General features: G+C 45.0%; 1 protein-coding gene and 1 non-coding gene across 3 annotated transcripts; one reads left to right on the forward strand and one right to left on the reverse strand.

Moving 5' to 3' along the window:
- Positions 1-1426: 1426 nt before the first annotated feature.
- LOC144383394 (uncharacterized) lies at positions 1427-9067 on the forward strand. Of its 2 annotated transcripts, none has more exons than XR_013450740.1 (2): positions 1427-8658; positions 9013-9067. XR_013450740.1 is itself a non-coding variant. In XM_078080593.1 (2 exons), exons 1-2 carry the CDS (start codon positions 2290-2292, stop codon positions 8430-8432), a joined length of 6042 nt encoding a protein of 2013 aa, XP_077936719.1. In that variant the 5' UTR covers positions 1427-2289; the 3' UTR covers positions 8433-9067. The 2 variants fall into 2 exon arrangements, 1 of the variants encoding a protein (XP_077936719.1); XM_078080593.1 differs by having other exon boundaries at positions 1427-8116; positions 8218-9067.
- An 8249-nt stretch (positions 9068-17316) lies between these two features.
- On the reverse strand, positions 17317-17399 carry trnal-cag (transfer RNA leucine (anticodon CAG)). Its single transcript has one exon. It is a non-coding gene; the product is annotated as a tRNA-Leu (tRNA).
- Between the last annotated feature and the right edge of the window lie 405 nt (positions 17400-17804).

Raw genomic sequence — 17804 nt, forward strand, 5'->3', positions numbered from 1 at the left:
TGTTTTGACGTCTCATTGACCTCGGCGTGGCTGATCTTCCGCTAGAATGTTCTTGATTTAACGGTGTGTTCGAGGCGTTCTTTCGATACTTTCCGTTCAAAGACATTATTACATTTACATTTTTTTATTTAGCCGACGCTTTTGTCCAAAGCGACAAGAGGATATAAAACCTGAACAACAAAAATCAAGCGAGCACAATTTCTTCAAGGATGGCAAATTACAAACGTGCAAAGTTAAGGGCCATTGCAAGTGCTAATAAAGTGCTAACTAGTCCAGGTAAAGTTGGTAGAAGTGTGTTTTTGTTCTAATTACCGGTGTGTGTCTTAACAAATAGTTGTTCATGTGAAGGAGGGACTTTCAGAACGATGTAACTTGAGCATCACGTTCATCGGTTATAATAATCAGCATCGATTCATCTGCACTCAAAGTCAATTTCAGTAAGTACATCTTGTGCCCAAGATACGATTCCTTTTTCTGTTAGGAACGGCATGAAATATTCTAGATTCGACAAGATGCTGGTGACAGACTCTGGTCACAGAGTTCCTCCTTTTGAAGGTTTCTTAAAAACCTACTGTGAGTATCCCATTTTACCGTATTTCCCGAAATCACACACATTTGGATCCGGTTTGAAGATATTAGGAACCATTTTGAGATAACACATTATTCTTTAGAACATCTCACATCTTAACTGTAGCCATGATGAACCCATTTAGATTCATTTTCATGTACTTACCTGACAAAAAGACAACAAGAACAATTAGCCGACTCTGTGGAACATTCAATAAATTGTTTCTATTTGTCACCGTCTGTTACTGAGTTTAAAAGTGCAATCGAGGCGTTAATTGTTCTGATTGAATCTCTTCGCTGGTTGGTTAACTTTATCTAATACAACTGTTGAGACATTTCTGTTAAGAACTAAGATTGCTCTAGCGCAGGGGTCTCAAACTCAAATCAGCTGCGGGCCAGATGCAGCCCACTTCAACCGAACGCGGGCCAGACTAGCGTCCGAACGGCATGGTCGACAATAACACAACTTAACACTCACTTTCAAAAGCAGTCATTGAACCCCACCCTGGGGGATCGGTCCGAATGAGACTACAACACTAGTCCTCCTTTAACTCAGCGGGGGAGACCTAAGGTCATGTGACCGTGGAATTCCTTTATAGCCAAACGTGAAGTTACGTGAATCGAAGCTGCGTAGTAATGGACGGAGACGCTCGTCGGTGACGTCAGATGCTTCATGTGTTGTTAGTGTGAGTCGTAAAGGAAAACTTTATTAAACGAGCGATGCTAACGGTTAGTCACATGATCACCTGCGCGAAAGAGGGCAGGAAACTGAATTTCACCCTCGTGCTCTCTGCACCTCGGCCGACACACACGACCCGCCCCCCATGTCAGTCACATTGTTGAGTTGAGTTGCAGACCGAGCCCCTCTCTGGCTGGGAGGTAGGTTTAGGTGGGTCTCTCAGGCTGGAGGCGGAGATTTTAGTGCACCAGGTGGAGAGGATCTGGTGATCAGGGGGGTTGGAGTCACTCACTCACAGGACAGTGAAGAGCGAGCAGTGTGAGAAAGCGAGATTTGAAGAGCTTGGAAAGAGGAGACTGCAGGAATAAAGCTTGCAAAGGCTGAAGAAGGAGCCGGTGAGCTTTTGAGTGGCTGACTACTTATGGCATGAAATGCAAAATCAAATGTCCATATATTTAATGTGTTTTAAAAAGTATTCAAGCTAAAAGTAATTGGATAAAACTTGATTTGTGTGTATTCAGCGGAGTTAAAATCTGGTGAGGTTTAAAGGTTAAAATCATCATTAAATAGTGTTTTAAAAATGTATTTAATTTAGTAGTGGGATACTTTAAATTTGGGTTGTCTTTCTACTTATTTTGAGGTTAATTTCCAGTAGATTATAAATTAAGTATGTGATGTTGGGTATGTGAATTGATTATGGTTTCTTGGGTTATATTTCTTTGACCTTACATTCATGTTTGTATTTCAAGGTTTTTCACCGGGTTTGACCTGGACAATTTTAAAAATAAAAAGCAAGAAAGCAAAGAAGTCCGAATCTTGGTCATTGAGTGGAATCCAGTCTACACTTCTTAGCAAGCTGCCCTTTCAAGTGGGGGGCTGCAGTTTGACCCTCACAAAAGTGAGACACTTGACAGTGAAAAACCGCCACTGGTGCGAAGACTGGAGCGAAGTATCCTGAACTGCAACTGGCCAGGCCTGGAAGTCCAGAGGCCTAGTAACACTGAAGATCACCCCGCCCACACCGAATCCTGGTGAAAAGGAAGATGGCTGACTCAAAGTCACTGGAGCAGCTTAAAGCTAGTAGGACGTCTGCAAAGCGACAATTCTCCCGGCTGTCCAACAACATTGTCCGGATGCACGCCATAATGGCTGAAGAGGAGCTCAGAGACCATTTCAAAAGGCTCATAACTGAGGCCAACAAAGTCATGGAAGCAAATGACGATGTGGAGGCCCAGTACCTTGCAGAAGTGGAGCTGGACGCAGATCCTGATGAAGTTCCCGGGTTGAGCAAGCAGCAAAAGGCCGATATTGGGAAAACTGCAAGCGAGTGTGAGATGAAATTGGAAGAGCTGAAGGACCTCATTCGAAAGACACTCTGGGCTAATTTCGGGGAGGAGGAACTGATGATGGCGCTACAGGCTGCAGAGGAGAAAGTAAAGAGTGTGATTTCCTTTGAACCTGGTGGAAATAAAGAGGCCTTTGACTTCATGTTCGACTACATGGAAGGACTGGTTAAGAGGGCGAAGGAGCTGCACACAAAGTGGAAGGGTTGGGCCCCTCCTGCCGAGCAGAAAGACTTCCAGCTGCGTGTACGAGAGCTCGAGCAGATCGTTCCCAAGTTAATGTCCAAAAAGGCAGAGTTCATTAAAGCAAAAGCTAAAGAAGACGCCGAAAGAGTTGTGAGTGCAGCTTCTATCAGCTACCCGACATCAATATCAGCCATCAGACTGAAGCCAACCTCCCTCCCCAAGTTCACTGGCATCAGGCGAGACTTTCATCGCTGGAGAGGAGACTGGGAGGCCCTTCAGAGGCAAGGAGAACCTACTGGGTCAAAAGAAGTAAAAAAGTTCCAGCTTCTTGACAGTTTGGATGACAAGATAATGAGAGATCTTCGATTGATGTCCTATAACACAGCAGATGACATTCTTCGGGTCCTGGAGAACCGGTTTGGAAACCAAACGGCGATTGCCATCGAAATAGTTGAGGAGCTCCAGAGACTTCCAGCTGTCAAAAGTCACCAGCCCAAGAAAATTGTTGAGCTCATCCAAGCTGTTGAAAAAGCCCTTCAAGACCTGAGTGACCTTGGTGACACCGGTGCTTTAAAGAATCCTCTAGTGACAAAGGCAATCGAAAGCAAGCTTCCTGATGCACTGAAGAAAGAGTGGCTTCTCTATGCAGCTGAGAGGAGCAGTGCTCCTCCAGAGAAACGCTTTGACAGTCTTCTGACCTTCCTCAAGAGTCAAGAGAACATCTATGAACAGCTGGACCAATTGAGGGACGAAGAGCTGCCAAGAAAAGAAATCCGACCTGAGCAAAGGCAAGCCAGAACCAGGGCTGCAAACCAGTCAGGTAGCCATCTCTCAGGATGTATCGTCTGTGGGGACATTAAGCATAAGAAGAAGCTGTACTTCTGCAAAAAGTTCCGTGTGCTCAAGCTCACAGAGAAGAAGGACGCAGTGCGAAAACTGGGAGCCTGCTGGAAATGTCTGGAGGTCCATGATGATGATAATCTCTGCAAAACCTCATTTCTGTGCAGAAACCCTGAGTGCGAGGACGGGAGAGACCACCACTACTATCTGTGTCGCAATGCCGAAGCATCCAGGGGCAGCGCAGCCCAGAGGAGGAGCAAAGGCAGCGCAGTGGGAGGTGGCAACAAGAGGGATTACACCGAAGCCCAGGAGGAATTATTCAGGAAGCTCTCCCCTGAATTGGCCCAACAGTGCCGGGACGCATTCTGCAATACAGCAACAAGCACCTCCCACGTCGCAGAGAGTCACTCAAGTCTTCTGGCAGAGGGCGGCCTAGCGGAGTGGCCCGTCATCATGATGCTTTTGGAGGTGACAGCCAATGCTGGGCAGAGAATTGGGACCCTGATCGACCTAGCTTCTGACACCAATTATATCACCCATGAGGCAGCAGGTCGGCTCAATCTCAGAAGTGAAGATATCACACTTGTGGTTCATGGGGTGGGAGGCATGAAAGTCTTTGTTAAAACAAAGCGGTATCTCCTGAAAATCCGGGTTGGCACCTCAAGAAGCGCTCTCAAGTCCCACCAGCTGGTTTGCTACGGCTTAGACCGCATTGCAGATATCCACAGACATGTGTCAGCCAGAAAACTGCAACAGTTCTTCCCAGATGTCCCGCTCAGCGACCTGACAAGGCCAAAAGAGATCCAGCTCCTTGTAAGTCACAAGGAGGGTCAACTGGCTCCACAGAAAATCCGAACGGTGGGGGACCTCGTACTGTGGGATGGACCAATGGGGAAGACAGTTGCTGGCACCCATCCTGAGCTGTTTGAGGAGGTCACTGTATCAGCCCATACGTCGAGGACACACTTTGCCAGGTCTATGAGAACTGCTGCTGCAAAGTATGAAGAACACACCTGCGCAGTCCCCGTCCATCCTCCTCAAAGCCAGCGAGCCCCAACTTCCGCCCAACCTCAGATATCCAGCTGTGCTGCTACTACATCCAGTTTCATCGACTGGTGGAAATGGGAAAGCATTGGTGCTGGTTGTGTTCCGAGATGTGGGGGCTGTCGTTGCGGAAACTGTCAGCCAGGCGGCAAAGAAATGACCCTCGCTGAAGAAAGAGAGCTGGAGGTGGTAAAGAGCGGGCTCACATATGTAGCAGCTGATGACCACAGTGAGAGGCCTCACTGGCACACTAAGTACCCCTGGGTGGAAGATCCAGCCACATTACCAAGCAACAGGAGCGCAGTCGAGGCCACATTCTTGAGGACTGAGAGGCAACTGGCCAGGGAGCCAGAATGGAAGGCCGCCTATGCCGCTCAAGTGCACGAGATGGTCGAGCGCAGGGCTGCAATGAAGTTGACCAAAGATGTACTTCGTGAATGGACTGGCCCAGTATGGTACATTAGCCACCTCATCGCACCCAACCCACACTCTGTCACAACTCCGGTAAGACTGGTCTGGAACAGCAGTCAAAAGTGCAGAGGGGTGAGCCTCAATGATCTCCTGCTGAAAGGCCCAGACGTCCTTAACTCAATCCGTGCTGTGCTTCTTAAATTCCGGAGGGGAGGGTTTGCTGCTTTAGGAGATGTAAAGAAAATGTACAATTCAGTGTGGCTGGAAGATCAAGAGGTGCATTTGCATAGGTTCCTGTGGCGTGACTCTGAGGAAGAAGAGCTGGCTGAATATGCAGTCACGAGAGTTAACATTGGAGACAAGCCAGCAGGCTGCATCGCTCAACTCGCCATGAGAGAGACTGCTAACCTCCCTCAGTTCAGCCATCTTGAGGAAGAGCGTCGAGTGCTGCAGGAAGACAGCTATGTCGATGACCTCTTGACCTCTCATGATAACTTGGACCAACTTAAAGTCATCACGGGAAATGTGGAGCAGATCCTCAAAGCAGGAGGGTTCGAGTTGAAGCCATGGGTCTTCACTGGCCAAAGTAGGAGGGAGTTGTCTGGAAACGACCAGGCGGTTACTCCAAGGACTGTAATTCTGCCGAATCAGCTCAAAGAGGAGGACAACAAAGCCCTTGGCCTTGGCTACACCCTGGAAGATGACAAGCTTCATGTAATGGTTGGGATAAACTTTTCAAGAAGGAAGAGGAAAATGAGACTTGGCCAAGACCTTCGACTGGAGCAGGTGAGAGCTCAGACGCCAGACCCATTGACACGACGAGAGTTACTCAGCCAAGTTTCTGGACTATATGACCCGATTGGCCTAACAACGCCTGTGAAACAGAAAGGGGCCATTTTGGTTCGGAGAGCATTTCAAGAGGCCAAACCCAAATGTAGCACCAGCAAAGACACTTGGGATCTTGCGCTATCAGAAAAGCTCAGAGAAGATGCCATCAGCCTTTTCGAAGAATACGCCAAGCTGAGTAAGGTCAAGTTTCATAGAGCCCTTACGCCAGCAGGTGCACCGGCTGAACCTGATGCAATCACCTTCTCTGATGGCAGCGAGCATGCGTATGGTGCCGTCCTGTACCTACGGTGGGCCTGTAACCAAGGGTCCATGGTGAGGCTGGTGGAGTCTAAAGCTAAGTTGACCCCTTTGGACCACAAGGGGGAAGCAGTCAAGTCAGAGCTTTGTGGAGCAGTATTCGCCGCCCGGTTAAAAAAGTACTTTGAGCAACATGGCCGGATTCAAGTCAAGCAGTGGTACCACTTTGTTGACAGTCAAACAGTCCTTGGTGCAATTCAACGTGAGAGCTATGGCTTTCAGACTTTCTTTGCCAACAGGATTGGAGAAATCCAAGGCAGCACGCAACGTCAGGATTGGTGGTGGATCCCTGGAACGCTCAACATTGCTGATATTATCACTCGTGGGGCTGGTACAAAAGATTTGGCTGAAGGTTCACCATGGCAGCAAGGACCAGAGTTCCTGAGTTTACCAGCAAATGAGTGGCCAATTAAGTCTGCAAAGGACGTATCCGCAACTGCCAGAGAGAGTGTTGGAAAGATGCAAAAGAAAACATTTACTGCCGTACTCGCAAGAGCTCAGGTGAAGAAAGGGCCACCAGACCTGGAGGGTCGGAGACCACCTGCTGGTGCTGCTGTCCGAAACCTGGTGGATGAAGGACGGTTCAGCAACCTGACTCACCTGGTTAAAGCGGTTGCCCAGGTCTGGAGAGCAGCTAAGTGCTTTGCAGCTCAAAGCAGGATCTTGGGGACTCCAAAGTGGGAGGCAGTTTCATCAGCCGGGGTCATCACTGCAACAGAGCGCCAAGACGCCTTAAGAGACCTTTTTCTTGCTGCACAAGAGGGCGTGACCTTTCCAACAACCACAACGGACCGGTTGGTAGTCTTCAAAGAAGAAGGAACGGGGCTACTAGTTTGTGGTGGGAGGGTCCAGGCTTTTAATGAGGACCGAGTTAGTGTTCCCCTCTTACCTTACAGTGCCTGGGTTTCAACATTGTTGGTTCGTGAAGCTCACAGCAGGGGTCACGAGGGAACAGCTGCTACTCTACTGAAAGTGAGAAAGAGAGCATGGGTCATCAAGGGACGGAGAATTGCTCAAAAAATCATTGAAAACTGTGTGATTTGCAAGAAAGCCAGAGCTAGAAGATGTCGCCAAGTGATGGGTGATCTGCCTCAAGAGAGAACCAGGCCAGCGGCTCCATTTGAATTCACGGCAGTTGACCTGTTTGGACCGTATCTGGTCAAGGATGATGTGAAGAAGAGAGTCCGGATGAAGGTTTGGGGCGTCGTATTCTGCTGTATGGCCAGTAGAGCAATCCACACAGAGCTGGCCAACACCATGTCGACTGAAAGCTTTCTGATGGCTTATCAGAGGTTCACAGCAATTCCAGGACATCCTAAGAAGATTTGGTCCGACCCAGGAACCAATTTTGTTGGTGCCAAATCTGTTCTGGAGGAGTTGTATCAGTTTCTGGATGGTTTGGATAGGCCTGCTGTGGAGGAAACTTCAGCTCAAAATGGAACCAGCTGGCATTGGGAAATCCAGCCGGCTGATTCACCTCATCGAAATGGCTCTGCTGAAGCAGCTGTTCGAATTGTGAAGAAGGCGTTCCAGAGTCTGGGGAGAGAATCAGAGCTCAGTTACAGCGAACTTCAGACGACACTTCAGCTCGCTGCTAATCTGTCGAATGAGCGCCCCATTGATGCCAGGGTGCAGAGCTGTGAAGACACCGTGCAGTACATCACACCCAATGCACTCCTGTTGGGGCGGGCATCATCGAGTGGTGACTGGAAAACATTTGTGTTTACGAGCTACCCCTATAAGAGGCTTCAGGAAATGCAGCACCAGGTCAACAAATTCTGGAGGTCCTGGAGCCAACTTGCCGGCCCTAATCTCTTCGTGAGGAGTAAATGGCACACTACACAGAGGAATGTTGCAGACGGAGATATTGTTTGGCTGTGCGACCAAAATGCATTGAGGGGTAACTTTAAGCTTGGGAGGGTTATAAGTGTCAACCCAGACTCCAGAGGCATAGTACGGGATGTGAAAGTCAGAGTTGTGACAAGCTCCTGTATCCCTCAGGTGAGACCTGCAACATCAGCATCCAGGCATCTTGCCTCCAGCATCTGGAGGGACGTTCAGTCCACAATTCTTCATCGGGACGTTCGACGATTGGTGGTTCTGCTGCCAGTGGAGGAGCAGGCAGGAGGCCAAAAAGGGGATCTCTGACCACAAGGTCACTGTGCGATCTTTCCAGCGGTTCTCGTGGGAAGATCGAGTGGGAGGTGTTGAGTTGAGTTGCAGACCGAGCCCCTCTCTGGCTGGGAGGTAGGTTTAGGTGGGTCTCTCAGGCTGGAGGCGGAGATTTTAGTGCACCAGGTGGAGAGGATCTGGTGATCAGGGGGGTTGGAGTCACTCACTCACAGGACAGTGAAGAGCGAGCAGTGTGAGAAAGCGAGATTTGAAGAGCTTGGAAAGAGGAGACTGCAGGAATAAAGCTTGCAAAGGCTGAAGAAGGAGCCGGTGAGCTTTTGAGTGGCTGACTACTTATGGCATGAAATGCAAAATCAAATGTCCATATATTTAATGTGTTTTAAAAAGTATTCAAGCTAAAAGTAATTGGATAAAACTTGATTTGTGTGTATTCAGCGGAGTTAAAATCTGGTGAGGTTTAAAGGTTAAAATCATCATTAAATAGTGTTTTAAAAATGTATTTAATTTAGTAGTGGGATACTTTAAATTTGGGTTGTCTTTCTACTTATTTTGAGGTTAATTTCCAGTAGATTATAAATTAAGTATGTGATGTTGGGTATGTGAATTGATTATGGTTTCTTGGGTTATATTTCTTTGACCTTACATTCATGTTTGTATTTCAAGGTTTTTCACCTGGTTTGACCTGGACAATTTTAAAAATAAAAAGCAAGAAAGCAAAGAAGTCCGAATCTTGGTCATTGAGTGGAATCCAGTCTACACTTCTTAGCAAGCTGCCCTTTCAAGTGGGGGGCTGCAGTTTGACCCTCACAAAAGTGAGACACTTGACACACATGCATGCCACGTTCACTGAACAAGCACACAGTAGGAAACCAGAACATCATAACATGTCCCACACAGCAGCTGACAGTGGGGTTACAGTATAAAACTTGCGGGCCGCACTAACATTACACTTTCATATTAAGGATGGGGCCACAAAATATCGTCCCGAGGGCCGCAATTGGCCCGCGGGCCGCGAGTTTGAGACCCCCGCTCTAGCGGAACTAGAAAGTAGAACTTTGTGTGGAAGCCCCTATTATGACACTATTAAAACAAAATGGAAACATTATCTCCAAAAGACAAATCAACTGCACCTAGTACTCTGAGCGCTACTTTACCTGTGATAACCAGTTGATAAAACTGTGGCTGTGTGCTTGTGGCTAATAAGTTTTCGATTTGGAGACGTCAGGTTCAGATTCTGTGGAACAAAAGAAATGCTACTAAGCATATTCTAAGACAGAATTGTTTTGCTTGGAAAAATTAAATAGCATTATATATGTTGTATCATCAGACTGCAGACGGTGTGCTGGATTGTTTTGGTCAAGGAGGGAAGCTCGGCCAGAACTTAAAACCCTAGAAGGGCAGCGAGATATCCAGAAGTGAAATGTAATGGGACATTTCACCTCAGAATTAAAAGACTTATTTCATCTCTTACCTGCATTGCAATTTACCAACCTAGTTTGTTTTGGTGTGAGATGATAAGTGTTATCATTATTGGCAATAGAAATGTCTCTCTTCTCTTGAAAGCAATTGAACCAGATGACGCTTGGCTGATGAGGTCTACTGGTACCACAATCGGGTGATTGAGAACTAGGACAACGCACAATGTACATGCACATCATGTGGTGTGCGTAGGGTACCAAGTGCCACAGGGGGAAATAAAACACGCTTGCCATAGTCGAGCTGCCAAAACAATATTGGGAAGAAAGGCCCTGAAAAGACAACAGAAAATGGCAGAATTTAAGAGAAAAACGTTCATATTATTATAACCGGGTTGACTTTGAGAGTTGGAATGCTGTGATGAACCAGCCAATGTCATACGTTTATCTCAGAAGAATTATTTTTAAGGCCTTGGTTAAGTTGTGGCCCTAATCATCTTTTCATTTCACGTATGAATGCTAATGTAATGTTTATCCAAGTCAGGTTTGAAAATTATTAACCACACATAATCACACTCAATATATATATAACATGTTGTAGCACTTAAATTGTGCTTGTAACGTCACTCATCTATAGCAAATTGTAAATTGGCTTATTTGAGGAAATTGCACTTTCTTGTTTCTTGTTCTCCTGAGTTTGTACCCTATGGTTGAATGCACTTATTGCACGTCGCTTTGGATAAAAGCGTCCGCTAAATGACATGTAATGTAATGTAATAATGTTATTCTTTTCAAACCTTTAAACCATTTAAATCTTCAGTTCTATGCTAATATTTTTCCTAGGTATTTTTGAACATTGGGACAAAGATACTGACCATATACAAGGAGCAAGTCTGGAGGTACAAAGCCTTGTATCTCACCCAGACAAAATTACACTTTTGGCACTTTGATGGAGAGAGGTCCCAGGGACCCAGGGTCGAGTTAACAAAAACAAAGCAGTAAATCAGAAATTCTGAATATATTACATTACATTACATTACATTACAGGTCATTTAGCAGACGCTTTTATCCAAAGCGACTTACATTTCACTTTAAACCCATGGCTTTTTCACATTTTTGCCCGGGGAGCAATTAGGGGTTAGGTGTCTTGCTCAGGGACAGGGGATATATGCAGCTGTGTGTGGCTCATCACTACTGTCAGTCAATTGAAGACACTTCTAGCAGCATTCTGCACACTGCGGAAAAGAAGAGCAGCGTGGGAAACACCGGAAAACATCCACGAAGTAACAGACAGCGATGTAACAACTCCTTCTCATCCGTAAAATACGGCCCCTTTACATCTGACGGAGCTGAAAATGGACCCTGTGACCACGGATGTAATACTTGTGTCTCGGTATCAAATATCAAGGGGTGTGACAAAGTGGCAGTATTTGACCGACTGAAATAGCTGGGCGCCCTGCTGTTTTTGGCTCAGCAGTACACTCATGTGGGGCTCAAACGCTGCCCAGAAATACCCGGAATATATTATATTTTACCCATTTCATATTTCTCATCGTCAATGTAAGTCCACCCAAAGTGCTTGTGGTTGCCAGCGAAGGGCTCCGATTGTGTGTCTGACAACGTGAGCGAGAGGACCAGAGGGAAAATGTATATTTCTTTACCTTTCCCTGAATGCGGTGCGCTTCTTACGGTCTTATTTGACCTGGTCCCCGAAGACAACGGTGAGAATGGGTGTGGGGGATGGAAAGAGGACGGCCCGTGTGGTCAGTTTTTGTTGAGTTGGGTTTTCAGTGGCGTGAAAGGATGAGTTTGATAATATGGAGTGTCACGATATTTCAGATCAACCGCATATCCACAGGCTGAGTGATCTACGATCACTGCCACAGTGACGTCCCGACGCTGGTGCGAACTGTTCATTCCGCAGTAGAAACATGACATTGATGGGGTTTCCTCTTTAAGCCGCTCAATCATTTGTGAGGCCGTTTCACAGGTAGGCACAGGTAAAATCACCTCTCTCCACATGTGAGAAAACCATTTTGATTTTCATTTGACTGGTTTTGAATAAGAAACAGCAGTCAGTAACCCAGACTCACTCTCTCTCTCTCTCCCCATAATGTCCCATGATACAGAATTCTGCTTTTATGCTAGGTGACATTTAGATGGAAGTTGGAAAATATTTAAAACGTTGGATAAAACGCTGTATAGTTCAAAAGTTCCAGTGAAGAGGGAGAGACGGACGAGAATTCTCAGATGCAGGTGTATTTATAGATGGGAAAGGAGAGTCACACACACACACGCACGCACACACACACACACACACACACACACACCCTCGCTCTGGAGGCTATCCTTGTCCGGCTGTTAAATAATGCATTGAGTTCTGAGGGACTCCTCTTATATTAAGTCAGTGTGTCTCTCTGTGTGCCGGTGTATGTGCTGGGAGGCTAATACACGTGTTACTGGAAGACACAAATCCCCCAACTCACTGCATCGTAACACTCTGCCCTTCGTCAACAGGCCTGAGGTTTGTGCAGCTTTTTGTGTTTCCTAAAGTAGTTGCTGTGTTCAACTAGATGACTCCATCATTCTGTGCCTCTGTTCTGCATTCGTGAAAACACGCGTCTCTGTACGAGTGTGCATAACTACTCACACGCTGGTATGCTCCCCTCCTGGATGTGTTTACACGGTATTAGAAAGTGTTTTGAAGTGTTTCGCCACCAAAGTTCTTTTTTGCCTCTTGTGCCCAATTAGGCAGCTTGTTGGAGCTTTTGCCGTCAGATGGTTCCCTCTCTTGGCACCTCTCTCCTTCTTCTTCATCACTCCATCCCACCGTCACTTCATCTGGGGGGAAGAGGAGAACCGTAAATGAATGTCAGTTGAGCAGTAACGCAGGAGAGGTCGGTATTGGTGCCTCTTAACATGTTGGATTTTCAACATGACTATGACTGGTCACATACATGCACACTTTTCCCTCCGGTTCCTCGCTGACATTTGAAAGAAAGACGGGAGGACAAGAAGAGAGAGAGTGATGGAGGCAAGACAGAGAGCAGGAAGAGGGGGAGGAAAGGAGTGGAGGAGGAGTCAAATTCACTGCTTCCTCAACTAGTCAGTGGATCCGTTGCCAAGAGAAGGGGCGACACTGATAGCAGGTTGGGTCTCTGCCAGACAAACACACACACACACACACACACACACACACACACACACACACACACACGCACGCACGCACGCACGCACGCACGCACACACACTAAGATGTTCTATGACCTTGGAAGGAAACTGCAACCAGACCACACACACATCTCCTAACAAGCCATCTGCTCTCATGTAAATGGGAAGCATGTTATCATTGACCTGTTATAAATTCCTCAGGTTGGTTTGTTTGTGTGTGTTTTGTTTTGTTTTATGTACTAAAAAAAAAGTCCAGCATAAAACTCTCCCCAGCACTTTTTGTCCTCATTTTGGGGATAAACAACTGGAAGAATTTTGAAAATCCTGAGTGTGTCTGTGTTTGAGCCATGGGACTGTTTAGAATGCTAATTAAAGCTGCTGTGTAATGCAGAATGTTATGCAAAGATATTTCTGTAATTACAGGTGTTTGGAGTTTTTGGACTGAATTCCTCCTCTTAGGTACATGACATTAACATCCTTCACATCGTTTTAAATACACACAATGTTGATTGGACGGCAGGCTGAGTGAAGTGTGTTACTATCGGGGAATGGAGAGATGGAGAGGCTCTGTGTGTGTGTGTGTGTGAGTTCTCTGGCAAACAGATGTTCATCAGCATTTCAGAGTGTTCCTGTGAAGCCATTAGACGACATTACCAAGAACACACTAATTACGTTTAGGTGCATGGGGAACCCAAAGGGAAGCAGGCCACACATACACAAACACACACACACAGAAAAAAAGGGAACTGTAAACACTGAATAAAGTGCAATTCTGGACTACAACTAAACAAAAACGGAAATAAAAAGAAAATCCTTATTTTAAAAAGTAAGGAAAATCATCAAGGAAGTCGCTCATATCTCTCTGTGTTGCCCGAGCCAGGGTCCTAGAATCTAAAAACCCGACTTTCTTTGTGGTGATTGAGAAAAAATATGGAGCTACAATTATTTATTTGCATAAAACAGATTGCATGGAGTACATGCTTAAAGACAACCTTGAGCATATAACAAACTGCCCCAGTTTATTAACTTAGTTTAGAATCTTACACTTAATTGATCTTTTCTGATTTTTGATTATTTTAAAACTGTTTTTATTTCGCTGCTGTGTTGGCTCATGGAAATATAAATACATGCACTGGCAACAACACATTTGGCTCAAAAATCAGTCCAAAATTATGCTTCAAGGTAAACACTGAGTTGGTCACCTACATCTTGTCAAAAACATAAACTGAATCCACGGTAGTGCAAATAGCTACACAACTTGTTAAAGAGACATGCTTAACTAAAGCATTTTATCTCGCTTAAACGACATGCTGAACACATTGAACCTTCAAAAACTATGGCTTTGGCAGATGGCTGAACAGCTTCTGCTGTTAAACACTCGACTACGTTCACCAGCTAGTTGCTATCGCTCAGTCGTTTAGTGTTGAGTGTTGAGGCCAAAGGCAACACTTGATGGAGACACAGCGACGGTCGGGCAAACAAAACCACTTTTACGCCAGTACCCTGATTACAAATCCGGTGTTTGGCTTGACTCATTAGCCAATGACAAGACAGGTAAATAGTTGCAACACAGTTGAAAATACCCAGCATAGTTCGTATGGCGCGGCTCTGAATAAAGTGTGCAACACTGAGGGTTTCACAACGATATGGCAGAGAGCGGCAGCTGAGCAGACGGGACAGGTGTGGTGGACGAGCAGCAATCACGGCAGGGCGACGGAGGAGATCAGGGGCCCCGCCCAACGCCGCTGTCACGTCCCTACTGGTTTTTGAACCTACTGGTTTGCCTACACGCGTGTGTTTGTGTTCTTCTAACAGCAGCAGATGTTGTCTGCCTCCTCTGTCACCTGATTCGTCGCACATTTGCAAACATATTGAATGTTCAAAATGCATCACATATCCTTTGCAGCGATTACGCTTGTATAAGTGAGCACTACATCACTGCCACGTGAGATACATTGAAGAAAATATACTTTTTAAAAGATCGCCACTACCTGGATTCAAACCCCGTCGAGCAAAATAACAATACGTTCTATGGCGGCTGCTCAATGCTGTCAGGCACTCAAGCTAATTACGTTTTCCTGCTGTATTCTTTACTTTTGATTAAATTGTACATTGTCAGCGGCTAGAAAACCTTTAGGTTCAAGACAACCGTTTTGGTGGCGTCTCGTGGAACACATCCAAACACGTGTATTGATACTTTGTCGCGAGGCTGCAGCCTTGCACCAACATTTGAACAAAAGGGGATATTCTGTTTGGACTCACAGCCACTTAAGAAATTAATTTAACTAACGAAAGATCGCCACAGACTGGATTTGAACCCTGTCAAGCTAAATAATCTGAAATTAATCTTAAATCAATGTCCAGTGTTTTTTCTTTCTAGTTATTAGTCAACATTTCATAGTCTTCTGCAGAAATAGTGACCTTGATGCTCCATGTTAAATTTCATATGAATAGCATTTTGTGCCTCGGGTTCTTTCTCTTGGTTTGATGTTGATTAAACACATAGTCTGGTGTATAAAGGGGGGAAGGATGAGAGAGCAGTAAATTAACTACATGTAATATGGTCAACTCTCATGTCTTTAGGATTGGATGCACTGTGTCTTAATTTATCTTGAGTGACTAGCATATTGTTACAGCATTTTCCTTTCATACATCTTTATAGAACACGTTTTGTAGCATTCATTTGAGGTTTTACAATAACATAATGGTTGCGTCGACCTACAGTGCATCCGGAAAGTATTCACAGCGCTTCACTTTTTCCACATTTTGTTATGTTACAGCCTATCTGTTCAAAATAAAGAACGAAAACATAACATGTACATAAGTATTCACAGCCTTTGCTCAATACTTTGTTGAAGCACCTTTGGCAGCAATTACAGCCTCAAGTCTTATATATATTTATGTGTGTACCAGAAACCAGTAAAAAGCCTGTATGGTCCAAACTAAATAAATAGTGATTCTGGCACGCCGTGTCTTTCTTACTTACCTGTCGACTGCTGAAGCCCCGTGAAATGCCACCACAGCAACACTGCTCTGCATTTATCTTTTGAGTCTTAGATGAGAAGATCAATACCCTTTTTGTAGTATAGTTCATGGTGCAGCAAGCACAACTTAGCTTGGCCAGGAAACAAGAGGAAATAGCAAGAGTAACAAAACCCATGAAAAACACATTTGCCTTCTCAGTGCCGCATTTTGTTTGTCTAATCTGTATAGAAATGGAAGCATAAAATGACCAACATACAGTCAGTTATGATGTTTATTGGTACACTAGCAATGGGTCGCAGGTCACCGGGTTGCTGACTTGCTTCATATTTTTAATAGACCGGTAAGAGAGTTGAATTCAAAATGAGACAATGGATTTATTTATCTAAAAGCAAACAGCATATATCCCAAAATGTCAAATAACCCATTTTAACAGGTAAACATCAGTGACTATTGTATTTAAAGGTGATCTAAAACGCATTATGTGAATGGAGCTCAGTTTAAGACCAAACTGTTTGTTTCTAATTCATCTGCATGTCCACCGACATGGTACACAAACACACACACACACACAAACCGACCTCCTACCTCTGTGCTTCTGTCTCTCCCAGCATCCGTCTAATTCAGTGCTCGGGCCTGTGGTTAGAAGCAGTATGTTTTTTATGATCACCCTCTGAGTACACAGTGACCTTGGATATTATTCACACACAATGGATGGAGCTGTCCACACTGGGGAGCACTGCAATTGCTGTGGGCCGCTGCGATTGAGTGGGTCTCTGGGTTTTTTTCTTGAGAGAGGCTGTTAAGAGAAAGAGTGAAAGGCAGGCAGTAAGAGTGAGTGCAACCATTTTATAATAGGAGCAAAGGAAAGAGAATACGAATTTACATCTCTAGGTTGTTAATGTGTGTGTGAAGGAGCAAGGTTCTTATATAAAATATATCTTGACCCTATTAAAGTTTGTTAGAATGCATTTTGGCAGCAAAGGCATGTGGTAAATACTCTCGTATTTACCACAAATAAGGTAACCCCTCTGTGCAGTTAATAAGTGGGTAGAATATTTTTGGTCCAATAATTTATCGGCAAATACATGCACTTGGGGGCGAACCCTAGCCTTTACAAGTAGAACAGTGAGAAATTATGAGCACAGGTCATAAGACAAAAAACATTATCAATGAAAAATAATGTCCGATTATATTAATTTTTTTTTAAGAAGAAATAGAAAGTGTCCTTTATTGATGAAATCATTCTTTGCATTTAACGCATCCTACTCAGTGGGAGCAGTTTTAGAGGTTTAGAGTAATGCTCAGGGACACGTGGAGGAGCCGGGGTTTTACGAATCACCAACTGTGCGGTTCCCAGAGGACCTTATCCACGCGCCACTGACGCCCCATAGGTTGGTGTCAGAAGTGGGATTCAAACCCACGCCTCCAGAGGAGACTGCGACCTGATCGCAGCGCCTTGGACCACTCAGCCATCCTGTCCTGATTCTTTGTGGTCCTATTGATTAACAGAATGCCCAATGAACAGCTTTTCAGCTTATAATTCTTTCTAATGGAATATCCTGTATTTTGGGATCTACTCGTGATCCTGTCAAAATTATGTAGGACTTGAATTTACTCTTATATTGATTCGGATATTTTAAGCAAAAGCCAGTCATTGTGATGATGTCAAGTGTTGACGTCATGTCAAGCGGTTTAATTAACAATTCAAAGCCTTCTTACTCGAATTGTATTGCAAACCTGTCTACATTTGATGACTTGCCTGTAAATTATCAATAAAATGCTAATTGTTTGAATAATGGATATCCAAAGAGTATAGAACATAATAAACAAATGCTAGTTGCACTCTAACGTACAGCCTATAATTATTATAGTGGCAACAGCCTC

The sequence above is a fragment of the Gasterosteus aculeatus genome, chromosome 9 (assembly GCF_964276395.1).
Source record: "Gasterosteus aculeatus chromosome 9, fGasAcu3.hap1.1, whole genome shotgun sequence".
In the NCBI taxonomy this organism is placed as follows: Eukaryota; Metazoa; Chordata; class Actinopteri; order Perciformes; family Gasterosteidae; genus Gasterosteus; species Gasterosteus aculeatus.